The sequence below is a fragment of the Ahaetulla prasina genome, chromosome 7 (assembly GCF_028640845.1).
Source record: "Ahaetulla prasina isolate Xishuangbanna chromosome 7, ASM2864084v1, whole genome shotgun sequence".
NCBI classification, from domain to species: Eukaryota; Metazoa; Chordata; class Lepidosauria; order Squamata; family Colubridae; genus Ahaetulla; species Ahaetulla prasina.
Window position 1 is genome coordinate 71,534,651 of NC_080545.1, and position 21,195 is coordinate 71,555,845.

At 37.4% G+C, this 21,195-nt stretch overlaps 1 protein-coding gene across 1 annotated transcript in view; it reads right to left on the reverse strand.

Annotated features, from left to right (window-relative positions):
• ISX (intestine specific homeobox) overlaps window positions 1-17,442 on the reverse strand; it is a 48,000-nt gene extending 30,558 nt beyond the window's left edge. Inside the window, exon 1 of the mRNA XM_058191673.1 lies at window positions 17,262-17,442. Within this exon, the coding sequence (XP_058047656.1) occupies window positions 17,262-17,442 (181 nt within the window). The remainder of the gene's footprint in view (window positions 1-17,261) is intronic.
• Between the last annotated feature and the right edge of the window lie 3,753 nt (window positions 17,443-21,195).

Consider the following 21,195-nt stretch of genomic DNA (forward strand, 5'->3'; position numbering starts at 1 on the left):
TTTGAAGTATTTTTAAGAAGAGTTTTAATGGTGTTGGGGCAATATTTTTACCAAGATACAAAGTCCTTCTTTTATATAGCCTATGAGTTGAAGACACTTTTAAGAAGGTCTCTTACTTCACACCATGAGTGCATAGAGCAACTTATTAGTCCTTGATGCCTGTATCTTTGAAACATCTGAAAGCGTTGCTCCTCTTATGAGTTGGAACATGCTGGAATTGTATGAATTTTGTTTCTTCGTTTTAAACTATATGGACAAGATCTAATAGAACAATGCATAGTTCAAAATGATTTGAAAGAAGTACATCAGGCATAACATGAACCCAGCATCTCTTTGCTACTATTTAGATCAGCTACATCCTTTTTCCAACTTCTATGCAAGCCTGAAAAAAAAATATTCCACTGTTTTAAGAAGGTGACTCTTAAAGCAGTGGGACATGTTACAAGAATACATGGTGACATAACAAAATGTGCTGTTTCCTTACTGAATAACAGACAAGTAATGTGCCAATCTGAAATCTGAAGCATTTCTTCCAAATAATTTTCAAAGTATGCACAGCTCAATAGTCTGTCTCTCCTCACAATATATTTAATTTATACCTAGAGATGAAGGAAAGAGTAAGTGGCACTTGGAGATATGATGATGATGATATTGATCATTGATTCATGAGTAATGTGGAAAACATTGGCCTTCTCGTGAAAATGTAGGATAGCCTGTTCATTAGAAAAAGAACAAAAGGAGGACATATTACTTCTCCGACAAACTGAAGAGTCTATTTATTTGATTACGAAGAGACTTGGAATTTAGAATATGGTACCGTAGCTAATTTTTATCAGAGCATCTTCTCACCCCTTATTAAAAGAATTAGTTTAGCTGGGAGAATGGTTCTAATTGGATGCACGCAAATGGCTCAGGCTAGAGCCTTCTGCCACTGAAGCATCACATTTAGCTTCCTGCTGATATCTATTGGGGCATTGCAGAAATGGAGCAGCAGGACGCTGGAATGTTTAAAGGCTTCGTTTAATTTCTTTTAGACCAAAGCCTTTCAGACAAAAGCTGCCTTCACCTAGGTACCAATCACAGACACTTAATTACTGAAGCGGATGGCTGCAATGAAGAGTAGGAGAAAAACCTCTGGCATGAAAAACAGGAAAACTTTACACACTTAAAAAACAACACCGAGTGATTAAAAAAACAAACCTTACAACAAAAGTGAATGAGTGTGTGTGTTTGTGTCTGTCTATCTGTGTGGGTGTGGGTGCAAGAGAGAGAGATCCCTCTCATGAAAAATCTATTCAACGTTAACTGTGTTTTGAGAGGTTCCTTGCTGAGCTGCCAATATAATGAAAGCAAATGAAGCATGGAAGAAAATAATGTAGGAGTCCAAAAAGAGATTTGATGGTAACTGATATGGAGAAGCTTTATTCAGTTCTGGAGAGATTACAGCAACATGGCTGAAAATAACTTAGTTAACCTTTGTGCATTAGCTGCCTGTAGGGTGTGCTGCTTGCAGGTTCTACTTCCAGGTTTGACACCTGCTACTATTGTTATTATCCCAGCCATACAGTGTCCTAAGCATATTTCTTAGAGATGTAGCTTTCTGGGGGTCAGAATTCTACTTCATATACTATACTGCCAGGGGACTATTTAATATCTGTTATTGTCTATACCAGGGGTGTCAAACTTAAGGCCCGGGGGCCAGATCCGGCCAGAGAGTACTTAGATCTGGCCTGTGGGGCCACCCTGGAAACAGCACAGAGCTGGCCTGCGGTGCCTTTACCAATGAAAATGCGGGCGGCCCGCCTGAACTCCGTGTTTGCTGGCAGAGGGTTGCAGGAAGTTGTTGCAGCTGAAAATGGAGCTCAAGAGCATGTTTTCACTAGCAGAACGCTCAGGCCACCACTGGTGCCCCTGACACGAAGTAATGTTGAGCAGGCCACACCCAACCTGGCCACTCGAGGTCAAACACAACCCTGATTTGGCCCTCAGCGAAATCGAGTTCAATACCCCTGGTCTATACCAAATATGAGTAATTTAAACATAACATTAAATATAAAGAAAATGAAATTAATGGCAACCGGTAGAACAATCAGAAGAAAAATTCTGCACTGTGGCTGCAGAGGACCCACTCCCACTGGGAAAGACACATACAAGCAGAGGTAGCAGTGGGATTATCCACTGCATCCTGTTGCCAATTGTTGCCATTACAGCACAATATAGCATTGAGAGATTGGGGGGAAGAAATTTTGATTGGGCAGTGGGAAATGTGCTGCCCTGGCAGTTGAATACAGGTAATCCTCGACTTACGATAGTTCATTTAGTGACTGTTCAAAGTTGCCACAGCACTGAAAAAGTGACTTATGACTATTTTTCATATTTACGACCTTTGTAGCAGCCTCATGATCATGTGATCAAAATTCAAATGCTTGGGCAACTGGTTCATACTTATGATCATTCCTATGTCCTAAGGTCATGTGAGCGCCTTTTGCGGCCTTCTGAAAAGCAAAGTCAATGGGGAAGCCAGATTCATTAAACATTAAACAAGTTCATTATTATTAATTTATCAATTGCAGTGATTCACTTAACAACTGTGGCAAGAAAGGTCATAAAATGGGGCAAAACTCACATAACAAATGTCTCACTTAACCACAGAAATTTTGGGCTCAATTCTGATTGTAAGTCGAGGACTACCTGTACAGCCTATAGAAATAGTAGCTTGTCCAATTCTGCCATTTATCAGGAATTTTAAGTCATCACAATGAGGGGATAAACTGATTAAAAATACACAGCCGGGGAAGTTTTTTGTTAGGACTAACTGAAATGATACAAAAGGGACTGCAAACTGTACATTATCTAGAACTTTTAATCAAGCATCATTCAAGGGAGAAAGGAAGCAAAGGCTTCCAAAGATTAGGCCAGATATTTCATCCATGAGATTTCTACTTCAAAAGGAGTCTCAAAATCATCTGTAAAGTGAATGCAAATTCAAAATTACTCATTGTTGGGATGAGATTGCTCCAAGTCTTCAGGGTCAAATAATCAAAGTAGTTGATCCTCCCATCTCAGAAACTAGAAAGACCATGATCCTCTTTTCCATGAATGACACACAAGGCACCTGCTCCGGTAGAAAGTAGACATTAAAGTTTATTAAGCCTTTCAATCAACAAAGCTAGAGATTTGCATGTCAGATATGATGTCAATTGCCAAGGGTATGCAGTTCCAGTATGCGCTTAACGATACTGAAACTGCCAGCCAGAAATAATCTGCACTCTGATGGTTCGAGCCTGGCTCTCCGACACAGAATGAGCTCCCCTCATTCATTCCCTAGTTCCTGCCTACCCAGCAGTTCGAAAGCCTGCAATATTGCAAGTAGATAAATGGGTACCACTTTGATGGGAAAAAACCTAGCTACATTCCTTGTGTGCAGAGAGTGGAAGCTGCAGGGTGGGTTTCAGCAGGTTCTGACCAGTTCTGGAGAACCGGTAGAGGAAATTTTGAGTAGTTCAGAGAACCAGTACTAAAAATTCTGACTGGCCCCATCCCCATCTATTCTCTGTCTCCTAAGTCCCAGATGATTGGGAGGAAATGGGGATTTTGCGGTAACCTTCCCCTGCCATGCCCAAGCCACACCCACCAAGCCATGCCATGCCATGCACACCAAGCCACACCCACAGAACCGGTAGTAAAAAATTTTGAAACCTACCACTGGGAAGCAGGCACTGGACCTGGCTGTATGCAAGGAATTGCAACATGAGGTGAAGTGAGGTGAGACTGGTGGAGGAACTCAGAAGAGCCAGCAATCCTAGTGCCACTAGTTACTAGTGCCAGCAATCCTAGTGCCACTAGTTCCTAAAGCTAGTTTGCTCCCCACAGTGAACCAAGGATAAGTGTGCAATGGCTAAATAGAATGAAGTAGCATTCTAGATGTCAGGGCTGCATTGTATGTCTAGCATGTGTAGATTTCCCTGACATTGTATGCCATACTCTAAATAAATAAATAAATAAATAAATAAATAAATAAATAAAAAATAAAATAAAATAAAATAAAATAAATAAATAAATAAATAAATAAATAAATAAATAGTGTCAATTGCCAAAACTGAGTAGTGTTCTCCGGAGGCTATATTAAACCATTGAAATTGATTTTGTTGTTAGTTGCAAAGTCATGTCTGACCCATCACAACCCCATGGACAACGTTCTTCCAGGCCTTCCTGTCCTCTATCATCCTCTGGAGTCTATTTAAGATCATGCCTACTGCTTCGGTGACTCCATCCAGCCACTTCATTCTCTGTCGTCCCTTTCTTCTTTTTCCCTCAATCTTTCCCAACATTAGGCTCTTCTCCAGTGAGTCCTTCCTTCTCATTAAGTGGCCAAAGTATTTCAGTTTCATCTTCAGGATTTGACCTTCTAAGGAGCAATCAGAGTTGATCTCCTCTAGGACTGACTTGTTTGTTCACCTTGCAGTCCATGGGACTCTCAGGAATCTTCTCCAGCACCATAGTTCAAAGGCCTCAATTCTTTGGTGCTCAGCCTTTCTTATGGTCCAACTTTCACAGCCTTGAAATCGATAGTTACCTTCAAATTCAAAGTTAGCTCTTTCCTATGAAGGCAGTAATTGACAGCTTTTCTTATAGCAAACTTAGATTTGTTTGTGCATTGTGTGGAGTAGCTACAGATACCGGGAATTTTGGGAACGATTACACCACACAGTAAAATTAACAGGGTTGGAAAAACTGAATTTTTGATATGATCCCAAAGGCTCTTATTATTTAGAAGAGTAGTGTTTCTGAATTGGTGGAGATAGTTGAATTTCTTATCTGTTTTCTATAGTAGAGCATTTATAAGCTGTCTGATGTTATCTGTTCTTTTTTTATATAAACTGAACGCAGCACATTGGTCAGGAGCTGTTGCGTTTTAACTACTTCATCTCAAATAGGCTTCTTGCTCTCTCAATGAGTTTTATCACTATCTTTACATTCCTTGCTTCTGTTCTTTTAGAAGCTGTTAAAACAACATACACATGGCACACATCCAATTCTTAATCTGAGAAGGATAATGATGATGTAATAAATAGATAGTCATAGGATACAAATAAGCAATCAGGAACCAATCAATATCAATATAAATCGTAAGGATACAAGCAACAAAGTTACAGTCATACAATCATAAGTGGGAGGAGACGGGTGATAGGAACGATGAGAAGATTAATAGTAATGCAGACTTAGTGAATAGTTTGACAGTGTTGAGGGAATTATTTGTTTAGCAGAGTGATGGCATTTGGGAAAAAACTATTCTTATGTCTAGTTGTTCTGGTGTGCAGTGCTCTATAGCGTCATTTTGAGGGTAGGAGTTGAAACAGTTTATGTCCTGGATGTGAGGGATCTGTAAATATTTTCACCGCCCTCTTTTTGGCTCATACAGTATACAGATCCTTAATGGAAGGCAGGTTGGTAGCAATTGTTTTTTCTGCAGTTCTAATTATCCTCTGAAGTCTGTGTCTGTCTTGTTGGGTTGTAGAGCCAAACCAGACGGTTATAGAGATGCAGATGATGAACTCATCCTCTGTAGAACTGTATCACCCCTGCCTTGCTGCCTTTGCTGCCAATTCCAGATGTTCTAGTCCATCTATGGATTGGGAAAGGCCTTGAGTCACTGGAACATCTCTGTGGGCAACCAGGGAGTGATGACACCCTCCAGATGCTTCCTTACATCTCCAGATGTAAGTTCAGAGGTGGACAAACCAGTCCCAGGCACACCAGGAGGGGAGCTGAGAATGATTTGGCTGAAGCAAAGCTGCAGCAAGACAGCTTTCAGATTGGGAAAGCATGCAGTTTCAGCTGGTTAGTAATGATGAGGAAGAACTGCCTTCTGCACCCGATGCTAGAACACATAGGGCAGAGAAAAGGCAAGAGCAACGAATGTCAGCCTGATTACTCATGATGAAGCAACCTCATCCCTCTTGATAGGCTGCACCAGAAGTTGGCTATTTAACACAGCAGATAGATAGAGATGATACTGGGAACAACATTTTTATTTCTTAGCTGTGTAGTTCCTGGTTATTGTGATTCCAATCTTGCCTTGGATTGATCCTGTGCTTTCACTTTGGATTGTGCCTTTGAACTCTGGACTTGTCTTGCCTCATGCACGCTCTGGTATTGTGGATTTAATTTTGCCTAGTAGATTTATCTTGTTTGGGAAACTTTCAAGTGCCTTGTGGACTCACTGGCTATTGCTTTATAGACTAGCATTGGCCTGCTTTTGTGTGGACTTAATTGGGACAGTTGTGGGTTTTTAGTGAAAGGAATTGCTGGGGAATAATAAATAAATAAATTAATAATAATAATAATAATAATAATAATAATAATAATAATAATAATAATAATAATAATAATAAACCCACTAACTCACCATCACTATTCTCAACCTGTATCACTGCTGAAGACCACTACAGAGTTTTCCTACTCTGTCCTAGTCAATAGAGTCATTAAACTCTATGTACCACAAACCACCACCAAAATAAAAAAAAAAACAAATTACCCATATCAATAAAAAAGCTTCAATCCAAAAAAAAAAATCACTTTGGAGAAAAAACAAAAAGGGACATGTAGCTAATTTCAAAAACTGCTACACAGATATATGCAACCAAATAAAAATTGAATGCACCAATTACCACACCAAGCAAGAAGAAGACCGTCTGCACACATATTCCAATCGTGCTTTTTATAATTTTGTGAACAGCAAACTTAATGACTCGAGATCCATCCCACCACTAAAAGAATCTAACGGCAAAGAAAATAATGATGAAACAGTTAAAGCAAACCTCTTTAACACATTCTTCGGCTCAGTCTTTGTTAACAGTAATGGCTCATACCCGACATTCCCCAACCGCACCAACAACAACCTAATACATATAGTTTTCACTGAAGAAAATGTTGAAAAAGCTCTTCACAAACTGAAACCAGCCCTATCTATAGGACCTGATGGACTATGTGCATACTTCTTAAAAAAGCTTTCCTCTAATATAGCAGAACCCCTAAGCATAATCTTTGGAAAAGCCTTCATGACCAGTTCCCTTCCCAAACTTTGGCCACTAGCCACGGTCATCGCTGTCTTCAAAAAAGGAGACCCCAGCTTAGTTGAAAATTACAGACCTATCTCTCTATGCTGTGTCACCTGTAAAGTTATGGAATCTATCATCAACCAATCCATTACCCTCCACCTAGAAACAAACAATCTACTCTCTAATAAACAATTTGGTTTCAGAAAAAATTATCATGTAACTTACAACTTCTTCACTGCAAAAACGTATGGACTACAAATCTTGATCAAGGCAAAACAATAAATGCAATTTACATAGACTTCTGCAAAGCTTTTGATTCAGTGATACATGACAAACTTCTCCTAAAACTAAAATCCTACGGCATCTCTGGACCCCTCCATAATTGGATAACAGCATTCCTGTCAAACAGATAACAAGTGATCAAAATAGGCAGTGCCCTATCAAATCCTGTTCTTGTCAATAGCGGCGTTCCCCAAGGCAGTGTTCTTGGACCAACACTCTTTATATTATACATTAATGATCTCTGTGACCATATTAAAAGTAATTGTGTTCTCTTTGCTGACGATGTCAAAATATTTAACACTACCAACAATACAGCTACCCTTCAAAAAGACCTTGATTTTGTGTCAGAATGGTCAGAAACTTGGCAAGTCCAAATCTCAACCAGCAAATGCTCTGTCTTACACATTGGAAAAAAGAATCTGAACACTAAATACAAGCTCGATGGACATTAACTTATAGATGACCCCCACCCCGTTAAAGACCTTGGAGTTTTCATATCAAATGATCTAAGTGCCAAAGCCCACTGCAACTCATCGCAAAAAAGGCTTTAAGAGTTGCAAACCTAATCTTATGTAGCTTCTTCTCCAGAAACACTACACTGCTAACCAGAGCTTATAAAACATTTGCTAGACCAATTCTTGAATACAGCTCGCCTGTCTGGAACCCATACCACATTTCAGACATCAATACAATTGAATGTTTCCAGAAATATTTTACAAGAAGAGTTCTCCTGTTGTGCCTCGTCCTCCCTCCTCTCCTCAGCCGGGCCCTTCCTGTCTCCACCTGGGCCTGTTATCAGACTCCGAGTCTGATAATGAAGATGAATGGCCTGTCATGCCTCCAGCCCCCGGCCCTGGCCCCATGCCTGGAGAGGATGTCAGGAGTGAACAGACAAGCCCGATAAACTTCACTCCTACAGCGTGTGAGCAGGAAGCCAGCCACGTGCTGGAATTACTGACAGCAGATCCAGCTGATGAGAATTCAGATTGGGAGAATCCTCGCTTCCGGAGATCTGAGAGGCGACGCCAGCAGAAGGAAGGGAGGGACAGGCCTGGATAAATGCTTTGTCATGGAGCCACACCCCACAGCCTACATAAAGGACCTGCTTTTGGCATTCCAACCTTGAGTCAAGCAAAGTCTCATCTAGTTTGCTGATATCGAACTCTATCGGTGAAGTCACAATTTGGACTCCTGCCTGCCCTGATAAATCTCTAAGGAATTTGGCAAGCTGCAGAGGCGTCGTTGCCACGTTTGATACAGACTTCCTTGACCCGGTCGTCGGAGTGGGAGTGGGACATGACATCTCCACTCCTTTGAATACAACAAAATACCTTATGCCACCAGACTTGAAATCTTGAATTTAGAAAACTTAGAACTCTGCCGCCTTCGACAGGATCTGTGTTTAACTCATAGAATCATCTATTGCAATGTCCTTCCTGTTGAAGACTACTTCAGCTTCAATCATAGAATCATCTATTGCAATGTCCTTCCTGTTGAAGACTACTTCAGCTTCAATCATAACAATACAAGAGCAAACAATAGATTTAAACTCAATGTTAACCGTTTCAATCTTGATTGCAGAAAATATGACTTCTATAACAGAGTTGTTAATGCTTGGAACACACTACCTGACTCTGTGGTCTCTTCTCAAAATTCCCAAAGCTTTAACCAAAAACTCTCTACTATTGACCTCACCTCATTCCGTCACCAGGGGAGCATTTTATCAGGTTCTCCTGATTCGCCAGTTCGCCTGATTCGCCCTTCCTAGACCGGGACTCCCTACGCACGGTCACTCATGCCCTTGTCACTTCCCGTCTGGACTATTGCAATGCTCTCTACATGGGGCTCCTCTTGAAGAGCACCAGGAGGCTCCAGCTAGTCCAGAATGCGGCTGCACGGGTGATAGAGGGAGCACCTCGTTGCTTCCATATAACACCTATCCTGCGTGGCCTGCACTGGCTGCTGGTAGCCTTCTGGGTGCAATTCAAGGTGCTGGTTATCACCTTTAAAGCACTCCATGGCTTAGGACGGGCTATTTACAAGACCGCCTTCTGCCACCGATAGCTTCCCATCGACCTGTGCGCTCCTACAAGGTGGGCCTTCTCAGGGTGCCGTCGACCAAACAATGTCGGTTGGCGGCCCCCAGGGGGAGAGCCTTCTCTGTGGCGGCACGGCCCTTTGGAATGAGCTGCCTCCGGGGTTGCGCCAACTCCCCGACCTCCGGACCTTCAAACGCGAACTTAAGACCTTATTATTTCATCATGCGGGACTGGCCTAAGCGGAATTTTAAATCGAAATTTTAAATGGGTTTTATGTCGGTCTATGACCGTTTTAGTTTGATTTGGCCTGTTAAATATTTGGTTTTAATTTTGTTTTTAAATTTGTTGTTTGTATTCTGTGTTAGTTTTTAATACGGCTGTAAACCGCCCTGATCCTTCGGGAGAAGGGCGGTATAGAAATTAAATTATAAATAAATAAATAAAGAGGTCTATAAGGGGTGTGCATAAGAGCACAAACGTGCCTACCGTTCCTGTCCTATTGTTTCCTTTCATTATATCCAATTAACATAGTTATTACATACTTATGTTCATATATATGCTTATTTACAATTTATAATTTATAATTTAATTTCTATACTGCCCTTCTCCCGAAGGACTCATATATAGTTATTTTCATGCTTATGCTTATATATACTGTTGTGACAAATAAAATAAATAAATAAAAAAATGTGAGTGAATGGGACAGTACATAGAGTGCCCAAAAAGTGTTAGTACTGCTTTATTATGCCTTGGTAAGATCACAGTTGGAACATTGGTTTTAGTTTTGATTACCATTATATAAAAGATGTTGAGACTCTAGAAAGAGTGCAGAGAAGAGCAACAAAGATGATTAGTGGACTGGAAGCTAAAACATATAAAGAATGGTTGCTGGAATTGGGTATGTCTAGTTTAATGAAAATGATGATATGATAGCAGTGTTTCAATATCCTTGTCACAAAGCTGTCACAACGAAGATGGGGCCAGCCTATTCTCCAAAGTACCTGAAAGCAGAACAAGAAGCAATGGATGGAAACTAATCAAGAAAGGAAGCAAATTACAACTAGAAATTTCCTGACAGTGAGAACAATTAATCAGTGGATTGGCTTTCCTCCAGAAGTTGTGGGTACTCTATCACTGGAGGTTTTTAAGAAGAGATTGGACAGCCATTTGTCTGGAATGGTATAGGGTCTTCTGCATAAGCAGAGGGTTGGACTAGAAGACCTCCAAGGTCCCTTCCAACTCTGTTATTCTTCTATGGGAAGAATAATCCAGTAGGCCTATATCTCATGAAAAGAGGGAACTTTCAACTAGAAGAAACAAGGGTGGAAAAGGCGCAAGAAAAAAAGGTAATCAGAATTTGGCTAAAAACATTAGCCAAGAAATAGCCATGGATGAAATATGATTCTTTTTAGGTGATTACAAACTTGTGAGCATCCAAATACACCTGAATACAAGCCAAGCATGTGACCTTTTGAGATTTGTGGTCTGGCAATGAAATAAGGAAAAGAAACACATGTAATAATAATTAAACAGAATGACATTTCATTTGGTTGGCTAATGGAACTTTTCTTTTCTTTTTGACAACCATTACTGATTATTTCAGTTAGTTTTAATAATCCATGCAATCTGAAAGTGTCATTATTCATGCAGTGAAGACAAATGTCAGAGCAAAGAAACACATTTTTCATTCTACCTCTCTTCTGGGTCAGTTGTTCAGGATAAAACATATGTGTTTACTTAGTTCTCTTTTTAAAAACTAGCACTAAGACAAAAATGGGCCTGCCCTACCTTCACTGTCCATTTGCACACAATGGCAATTTGGACAATTAATTCTAATAATTCTTGGTAGTTGTGCAATAATAAGGCAAAATATTTTCAGCTATAGCTTTCCCTGGGAACATGAGAGCATTCTGAATTTAGTAAAGAGTTAATTTAAGATAAAGGGTCGGTGTCAGAATGAACATTTTTTATTATGGTTTTATTATCAACCAAACTGGTTTTCTTGCCATTCAAAGCAACAACTGTGGGTGGATTCATTTTCTGTTCATCAATGATTTTCAAACCTTAAGATATGTGAACTTCAACTCCTAGATTTTCGCGGCCAGGATCCAAAGCGCAAAGCACCAGAAGTATTAGTGAACCATAATTGTTAATTTAAATAAAAATAAAGCAATAATTAAAACCTGGCATTATCCATTATATTTGGGAATACAGCCCCAGCATTCAAAAGTCAAGCCCTGTGCAGCATTTGATCTGTAAAAAATAAAAATAAAAAGGGAAGTGGTAGTTCTTGTTTAGCAATCACAATTGGGACCAGCAACTGGATCATGAAGAAAAGTGATCATTAAGTGAAATTGTGATTATGCTTCTCTTAGTTAAGCTTCCCTTTGCTTTACAGGCTTGTGACGTCATAAATGTAAGGATTGGTCATAAAATTACTTTTCCATCACTGCTGTAACTGTGAATAGTCACTAAACAAGACAGTCACTAAAGGAAGACTGGAGTACATGTGTGTCAAAAAATTCAAGATGATTATGCAGTCAGGGCTATGATTTTGACCACAGTGTAAAGGTCTGAACCATCCAATTCAGAAAGGGAACCATAGTCCTCATCTGAGGAAAGTTGGTAATCATGATACTTGCGAATGTCTCTGATTTTAAGTTTATTACTTCCCCCTCCCACTGCACTATAAAAAGGTTAAAAGAGGGGGAAAAAACCCCCCTGATCTGCTTCCATTGATTCTTAGTGAATCTAACAAGATGCTCATTTATAAGTACATTCTTTAGGAGAAATTAGCCTTTCCTTCTGGTAAATCCAGTATTTCTGTGCACTTAAATGCTTGGCTCCTGAATTTCTGCTTGCCACATGTGCACAAAAGATCTATAAAAATGTCAATTCTAATAAATTAAAGTGACCATAGAATATGCAAAGACTGTGTAATTTATTCCATATGATTCCCCCAATTTTTCTCACATTGTGAAGATGCCAATCTTCTCAATATTTTTAGTAGCTTCCTTCTATCGAAAACAAAAACAAATAGAAAATTAAGTTTGGTTGAAATTTTTAAAATAACCCCTCTAAGTGAAAGAAGAATAGGTAAAAACTGAGATGTTATGAGAGGGAAGATGGTGTTGAGCAAAGGGCTTTGGAGGCAGAATGACATTTTCTTTGGTAAATGTAGCATTTGACTTCTAGTAATGGTGACATTTTAGCTTGGCGCAGACTGAGGGAAATGTTAATAATCGATTGAGAAATGGCTTCAAGGTTTGGTTCAAACTGCTCAGCATCTACCTATGCAGTAAGATGAGGAGGAAAAAATATAAGTAATATAGTTGAATTCACTTTAGGCAAAATTATTTCAAAGAAAGATTAAAGACAGATAGCTGATGCAAAATCGTGGGGGGGGGCATAGTAGTTCAGTAAAGGAATAATAGTAGACCTTTTAAGATAGAGAAGTAAGGCACACACTCATAAAAATGTAAAGGCTGTTATACATATTCCAACTTTAAAATGTTCATTGAAAATTTTCTGTAGGCCTGCATAATAATATGAATGACAAGCATGTCTTCTAATGTGATAGCAAGCTTGCAAAAGGCTGCAACGAAATGCATATTTCACAGTAATATAGATGTGAAGCTTCTAGCAGAAGAATTCAAATTATTGCTGAAGAGAACTTTGTTCTGATAGTTCATAAATTATCATCTAAAACTTCACTTCATATATTAGATATAAAATATGAAGGGTAGAACCTAGCCAGCTCTGGCTGATTCGCCCCAACTAAGAGTTATATATTAAACAGGGAAGTTGAAAAAAATATCCAGAGAAAGGCAATGGTAAATACTTTATTGCTATTGACAGGAAAGCTTCATGGAAGTAGAGTTGAATTTGACTCAAAGGGGACATTTAGCATTGTTTGATGCCTATAGCTAATGCAGCATCTAACTGATCTTGCTTGCCTAATTTTAAAAAATGAAGAAAATTGAATCCATTCCATAATCAGATGGGAAACTACTGGGGATGTTAAAAAAGAAAAACCCTTAAAGGCAATACATTTAGGCACTGTCGCCACAAAACTACACATCTATGTAGTTATTATGAGTTAACCTTGATTTGAGCATCTTTTTTCTTTTTATAGGGAAATATAAAGTATTTATAGGGCCCAAAGATCAAAGGTACTTTACTTTAGACTAAATTTCACATAGCCATCTTATTTCCCAAAACATATTGAGATGGTGCTGATGAAATTTAACGGCAGAATTTCAGCCACAAAAATTAGAACCTTTGTTCCACAAAGGATGCTTAAACAAAACTGCTTTCATCTATAGGAATATATGTATGTATGTATGTTTACTTATTGCAGTTTATATGCTACTCAATCCAATAAGACTTAAAGAGGCTTTGGATTAAAATAGTTCCAGGATAGCCTTCTTCAGTAACTATTTTATCCTATCATTAAAATACATTACTGAGTAACAGTTGATATCTAAAATGCTTGTACTTATTCTGTTGGTTTTCTAATCTGTTCTTTAGAATATCACACTGCCAAAGTCATGTTACCTGAAAATATTTTTATCCTACCCAGCCTACATCTCTAATACCTCTGCTTACTATTTTTTCCTCATAGCAACTGCTCTCTAAGGTGGTTTGGGCTAGGAGAGAGAGAGTGATTGGTTCAAAGTCACCCAGTTGGCTTTTTTATTCTACATTATTATCCTGAACTGCCATTTTTTAAGGCTCTTAAAAAATTAAAAATCTAAATTGTAGTGGGAGGTTACAAAAGTAATGGCAAAAAGGAACAGATGTGTTTTGTGAGGAAGCAGGTAAGATTGTAGAACTCATCAGCTGTGATTAAGGAGCATTATTTAGGAATAAGGCTGGGTTTTGTTTTTTTAATTTCCCCTGAGCACAAATAGGGGTACAATTAAGTAAGTGTAAAGTAATGCTTTTATTGGTGAACCCCACTAATATTTTGCATTCTAAAACCTCTAATGAAGTTTGAGCAGTCTGTAACCAACTAGGAAAAGGCTCTGGATCATAGTGAATTGTGAGTACCAATAAAGATATCAACATAGAGCCCAGCAGCAAATTCCATGCTTTGGATCATCAGGAATGAGACAAAAAATACAAAGAACAAGGAATCAAGGCTATATACAGTATGCATGTAGAATGCAGTATATCATTCTAGTCATCACATCATATACACATATATACATACACATACATACATACATATATACACACTAAAAAAACTGGGACTGAGAGGAGGAGATAAAAGCATTCATGACATGGAGATTTTGCAGGAATAACTTTTTATCTGTCTTGGACCAATGATGTTATCAAGTGAAGCTGATAGGAAAGAGATTTAGAAAAGGTAAAAACAAGTAATTCTTAACACAGTAAATAATTAACCTTTGGAATTCATTACCCATGAAAAATGGTGGTAATCATGAGCTCAGATAGTTTTAAAAAGGAAGTTCGATAAATTCATGGGGGATAGGCCTATCAAGGAATATTAACCTTGGATTGTCAATGACCTGTCTGAGCTTGAGAAAGCATTCTTCTATACACCAGTGATGAAGGAATAATAACTGGCAAGGGGGCATGTTCCTAGTGTCTTCTTATTAGCACCCAGAAGGCTACTTTGAGAAACCAAATGCTGGACTAAGTTAGGACTGTTCAAGTACCTGTGACAATGGATGTTAACCATAATTAAATACTACTAGCATTTTTTGGTTCGTGTTTAGAAAAGATGATAAGTTCATGAAGAATAGAAAAATTAAATGAACAATTGCATAAAATTGCCTACGAGTACTTCTTAATGACTGCGGATGTTTTTCTTCCCTTGGACATTCTTCAACTACTATATGTAATCTCTCACAAATCCCCAGCCATTGCTGAAAATTCTGGGCACTGAAATCTACATATCAGGAAAGACCCCAATACTCCACCTTAGGAAAGGCTAAGAGGATGGTGTGTTTTTCACACATTTCTTCTACTTTTAGATTCTAATTGCATTCAACAATTTCAAAGCATGTTAGGAGGGGTTGTTGGAAGAAGGAGCCTATTGCGGCCTAATTTAAATAACAGAAAAAAACACTTTAAAATTTAAAACATCTCATTTTCAAAATGTTTGAAGAGATTTTAAAATGGGCTTGAAATGGACTACTCCAACTGACATCTTTCCAAAATATTGGAATGCGAAATTATCATGACCACATAATGCATATGTTTGGAAAGAGATTTTTGTCTGTTTCCCATTACCATCTGTATCTGTAAACAAAGCACATTTTGCACGAAGGTAATTCACAATGTTGCCTTAACAGTGCAAGCTTTTATTTAGCAGTTGGGTGTTTGAGGACTCAGGTTTACTTTCATAATAAAATTGGCATTTCATAGCTTGTTTAACCAGCAGTGTAGACTAATACTTTGTGCACATGAATTAGCACAGCAGACTCAAGTACAACTTCAGTTCTGGAGATTAGTACAGACTTTCCATTATAGTAGCTACTACAGTGTTTATACATCATCTCTTAAAGCATGTGCATTGCAACTGCTTCTCTACGTGTGCCTGCTAGCTTTGGGCTCTTCAGTAGACTAACACTTGTGCAATTTCCACATGACATGAAGTGGTTTAAACTTTCAGATTTCAAACCAGCCCATAAGGAGAAGATACACTGTCAGACTTCATCTCCTCCTGTTTTCTACTCCTTCATATTTAATCATGTGGAAACTAAGCATGCTTTGCTTCGAATAATGTAGGGGAAGTTTATGATGGCATTCTTGAAATTCCTAGAGAGATATCAGCTGAAGAATGTCAACATCTATTCTCAATTGTCCCAAGAAGGTAGGAAGAATGGACTTAAACTTCAGGAAGAATATAACCATGGAACCAATTGTCTAGAAAGGTGGTGGACATAAAAAAAAAAGCTGGATAGTCATCTATTAAAGAAGTATTTTAATATATCTGTATTTTAAGTATTAAGTATTTAGTAATTAAGTATTAATTATCTGTATTTTAAGTATTAATTATCTGTATTTTAAGTATTAAGTATTTAGTAATTAAGTATTAATTATCTGTATTTTAAGTATTAATTATCTGTATTTTAAGTATTAAGTATTTAGTAATTAAGTATTAAGTATTTAGTAATTAAGTATTAAGTATTTAGTAATTAAGTATTAATTATCTGTATTTTTTGTATTATCTTTTGTATTATCTGCTAGGTAGTTGCTTCATTTTGGTTCCCATATTACTTAATGAAAAGCATAGCCTTTTCAGGCTATGTCCCTTGTCCTTATCAGAATCTACATAATTGATATTTTTTCCCCCATCAAAACTAGTTCAATAACATTTCTTGCACAAACTTATCAGTTGTTCCTTAAGAATTTTCTCCCCCATTTATAAGGCAACAAATTAATATGTTTAAAACTCTGGGTGTGACATAACATTTTAAAGAAAAGATATTCTTAAACAATTTGTTCAAATTTAGTCTAGAAAAATTGTCTTTAAAGATAAAAAAGACACATACACACAACCTGGACAAAAACACTTAATGAATACATACATAAGTGTTCTTATTAAGTGTATAATATATCTATCTATTAAAATGTAAAAGAAAAAGAAACTAGGAAAGCAAACCTGACAATTTATGGTACTATTTTGTTATCTGGAAAATAAACTTTGATTTAAAATGTCATATGTCATATTAATGTACCATAAAGCATGGTCAAAATTTCCATAGAAGCCATAAGAACATTAACAATTATGCTGAAATATGAATTCAACACACTTCAAGTGTTGTTGTTTTTTTAAATCAATTTGAAAATCATGCAAAGGGATAAGAATGTTCATATGTTTCATAAACTAGAACAAATTTCCTACCTTTATACCTGTCCAAAAGTGGCTTAGAACTGAACTTTTGAGCCACTTCAGTTTGACTATTGCAGGTCACCGTATTGTGGAGGCAAGCCTCAGTAGATGGGTTTTTTAAGATTGCTTCTATAGAAAAAGACAAAATAGGCTTCTCCTTCTTGTCACATTCCTTGGAGCAGCTCATCTTCATTCCACAATAGTAAACAAAATATTCTTGGTATATGTCATATTCTTTTGGTTGTTCATTTTATGTAAGGAAAAGGCAAGTAGAAGTTGATTTTCTCTACTTCCTGAGTTCCGTTCTTACATTCAAAAAACCAAATAAGAAAAAAAATGTCCATTTCCCTCTTAGAAATTCTCCACAAAATTTAGAAATCTTAATTTGTGAGCAATAATTTTATTCTGAATTGAAATAAGTGTTCAGCTTCACCTATACTAAAAGGTACCCCCTTTTTACAGTTTAAAAAGTTTTAAGGATCTTCATATATTCATTTTCTCATCTTAGTCCCAATAGAAGTGTCTTTCTTTGGATACAATTCTAGTTTTTTTTTTTAAACTATTATTTCTAAAATATTAGGAGTGATGCATGGCAACCATAATAAAATCAAGGACAACTGAAGGGGAAAAAAAATCTTGCTTTTCCCTAAAAGAATAGATCTGGTTAGGAAGTATCCCAACAAATAATCATAATGTTAGAGGTCCATTAGAAAGAGCTTGAGAAGTCCACCTTTCTTCCAATTCCTTTTAACTGCTTTTCTTACTTTAAATTTAGTTAAGAATATATTTTTATAAACCTTTTTTTAAAAAAACTAGAAATTCTCCAGAATTTTTTCCTTACTTTCAAAGGTAACCTTTCTAACTCCCTTTCCTTTGCTGCTACTCACTGCTTTATCCTATGATTGTACTAACAGAAGACAATTTCTTGTTTGCCCAATTACCTGACCGCTAGTGAGTTGATATTCCATCATACGATTCTTTGTAAAGCTCACGCTGAAATTACTGTGTAACCAGATGGCAATAAAACACACCCGATAAGATGAAAGACGGTTGGCTTTTTCCAAGGACTATGAATTTATTGTGCAGGAAAGGAAATAAATATATCATTATCCAAGTAGAATAGAATGTTGTAATATGCTTTGTATGTTTACTCCAAAATGTTTCCAATGCATTCAGTGGACCTTATTTATAGATAGATATGCACAAGATTGCAACCAGACAATGTAATCTTATACTTGTCAGTTCACTGGATCAAAAGAAGCTGCCTTGTGCTGAGTTTGAACCTTGGTTTAAATTCTTAGCCTTTCCACTGGGTGAGTGGACTATTATCCACAGATGTTGCGCATAGATGCTAGAAATTATAGCTCAGCAATATTTGGCTGGCTGCAAACTTTCTATCTCAGGACTATAAAAACTAGAAACAAAGGACTTGCACAATTCTTTTTTAAAAATTTTTTTTAAAAAAATATAAACATTCCATATTCTCTTAAACAGTGTGTCACCTGAATACAAATATCTCTGTGAAATAACCATCAAGATTTACAACAGCATTCATTACATTGATATTAATTCTCTGATCTTACAATTGTAGTATTGAACTTAATAAATCTATTAATTTTTCCCTCTTAATATATCTTCCAATAAGAATATAATAATACTAAGCACAATAATCCTAATAGTCATAACAATAATAACAATAATCATATTATTTACATCTCTGTCTTAACATAGTTTCTACTCTTCTTTAAACTTCTTTTATTTTCAATCCTTGAATTTTACTTTCTCATCGTTCTACTTGAAAATAATGAATTGCAGAAATTGCTCCAAATATTCTGTATTTTAAATTATGATGATGATTAACTTTGTTGCAGATGCCATGTTCCTATCAGTCTTAGATCTCATAGATAGGCAAGTCATTATGGGATATGCAAAATAGAGACCAGGCTAGTTACACCAATGTCATTGACCCTTGAAGTACCATATAAAACAAATAAACATGGAGAAAAATAAGAGAAAGTTACCGTACATGAGGAATTGGAGATTCCTATAGTAGAATATATTAAAACTTTTTCATAAAATAAGAGGTTAGAATTCCAGTTTTGGAATTTCCATGTCATATGTAATTTGACATTTTGATAACCGTACTGTCTCATCCTTCTGGTTTTAATGCGGCACCCAGGGCCATTTCTTTGAACTTTCACAAGTTTAAGAATTAGGAAAAAGCACATTCAGCCTTTTTTTGGAATTTATGACTCTCATTGTCTCTGTTAATGTGCCTGTGATTTAAAAATATTAATAGAATGCCACAGTGGGTTTAAACGTATAATATTTATCATGCTCTTTATGGAATAATTATTATCCATTGACATTTAAGATAGTCATGTAATATGGAGGTGACATGGCCTATGAACCTATTGCTTCATGATAAAATAATAATTTTGTGGAAAGATAACGAGGAATGGAAAAGGAGGGTGGGCAGGAGAAGAAATTCACTAGTTCAACTCTAACTTGCATTGATTGTGCAATATTGATAATCAGTTTTGTAACGGCATCAGTTGATGGCAGACAGAGTTTAATTTATAGTTGGAAATGGTGGCTAATGTTTTGTTATCTTTGCTCTTTTGCAAAGAGTAAATAGAGAGCGAATTCATTTTATTTTAGGCTCTTGTTTCATACATATCACTCAATCCTATATACAAAAATACCACTTGCTGTAACATTCTTTCATAATCATTCCTTGTTCTACTGGTGGAATGAATGTTAACATACATTGTTATCTTGTTCAACTTCAGAACATATTTGTTGAAATGGAAAGGATTCTGAACTCTCTGCGGCTAGATATATTTTTTTGAATAGATTCTCCCCTGCACGCAGTGCACCCATCTTCAGATAATAAATTCAAGGTCTATTGATTCATTCCCCACAGAGGCTCTTTACTCTTTCACTAACAATCTAGAGTAGGGCATATGCTTGACAATTGCACTGGGTAGTGTGCCAGTGCTTGAAACATGGTAAACACTTGAGCTCCGGGAAATTTTCTTGAGAATTTGTATAAGCTCTTATTTAAATAACTATTCGTTTAGAAAGTTTCTTCGGACTACTCTAAATCTTCAGTCTTGTTTTATTTTTAAGTGCTGTTGGGAGAAAGTTATGCTAATGCTATCAGGGCTTATCCTTGATGAGGTACTTGATTAAGAAAGGACCTGGACCTGAAGCTTTCACATTCCATGGAAGAAAGCAGATGGTTTCGCTGCCAGCATTTCTGAAGGAACACTGAATACAAATGCTTAAAATTCTAGACAGCCACAAACTGGCAGTGGTGACAATATTGAGGCAAATAGGCCAAAAGGAAAAAGGCACCTGCTTATACTACAGCCACTTCAATCTAACACTTTTGAGTAGTTATTTAAAAAATATGGATTGGGCACATGACAACCAACCATCTCCAATCATATCTGCCATGAATCTCACCATAATATAAATAATTTTCTCCACATTTCTTTTGGTTAAGGTGTTGTGGTCTGTCAGCAGCCTGTGGAGCTGACAGCAAAGTCAGACAATGAGGAGGCTGGGGAGGAACATGGGCCAGTCCTGGAGTCTTGGGAAGGCTCAGATGAGAGCTCTGCATTGAAGGCAGAGAAAGGGCCATCTGGGAGGTACATGCTGCCTCTGGAGCCTCCAGAGTCGGACTTCAGCGAAGCAAAGGAACAGGGGGAGCTTGTTCCCAGTGCACGCATGCGCAGAGCTGCCAGAAGACAAGACCAGTTAAAACAAAAGGGATGACTTGGGAGTAGGGCTTGGAGATGATTGGCCCCTCCCATAAGACTTAAAAGAGGAGCAAAGGCATGTGGGCCTTTGCAGGAAGCAACATTGTTAATTCTGTGCAGTTTAAAGTCTGAAGCTCTTTTGATTCCGGACTCTGTGTGGCTTTGCCAATTAGGTCTTT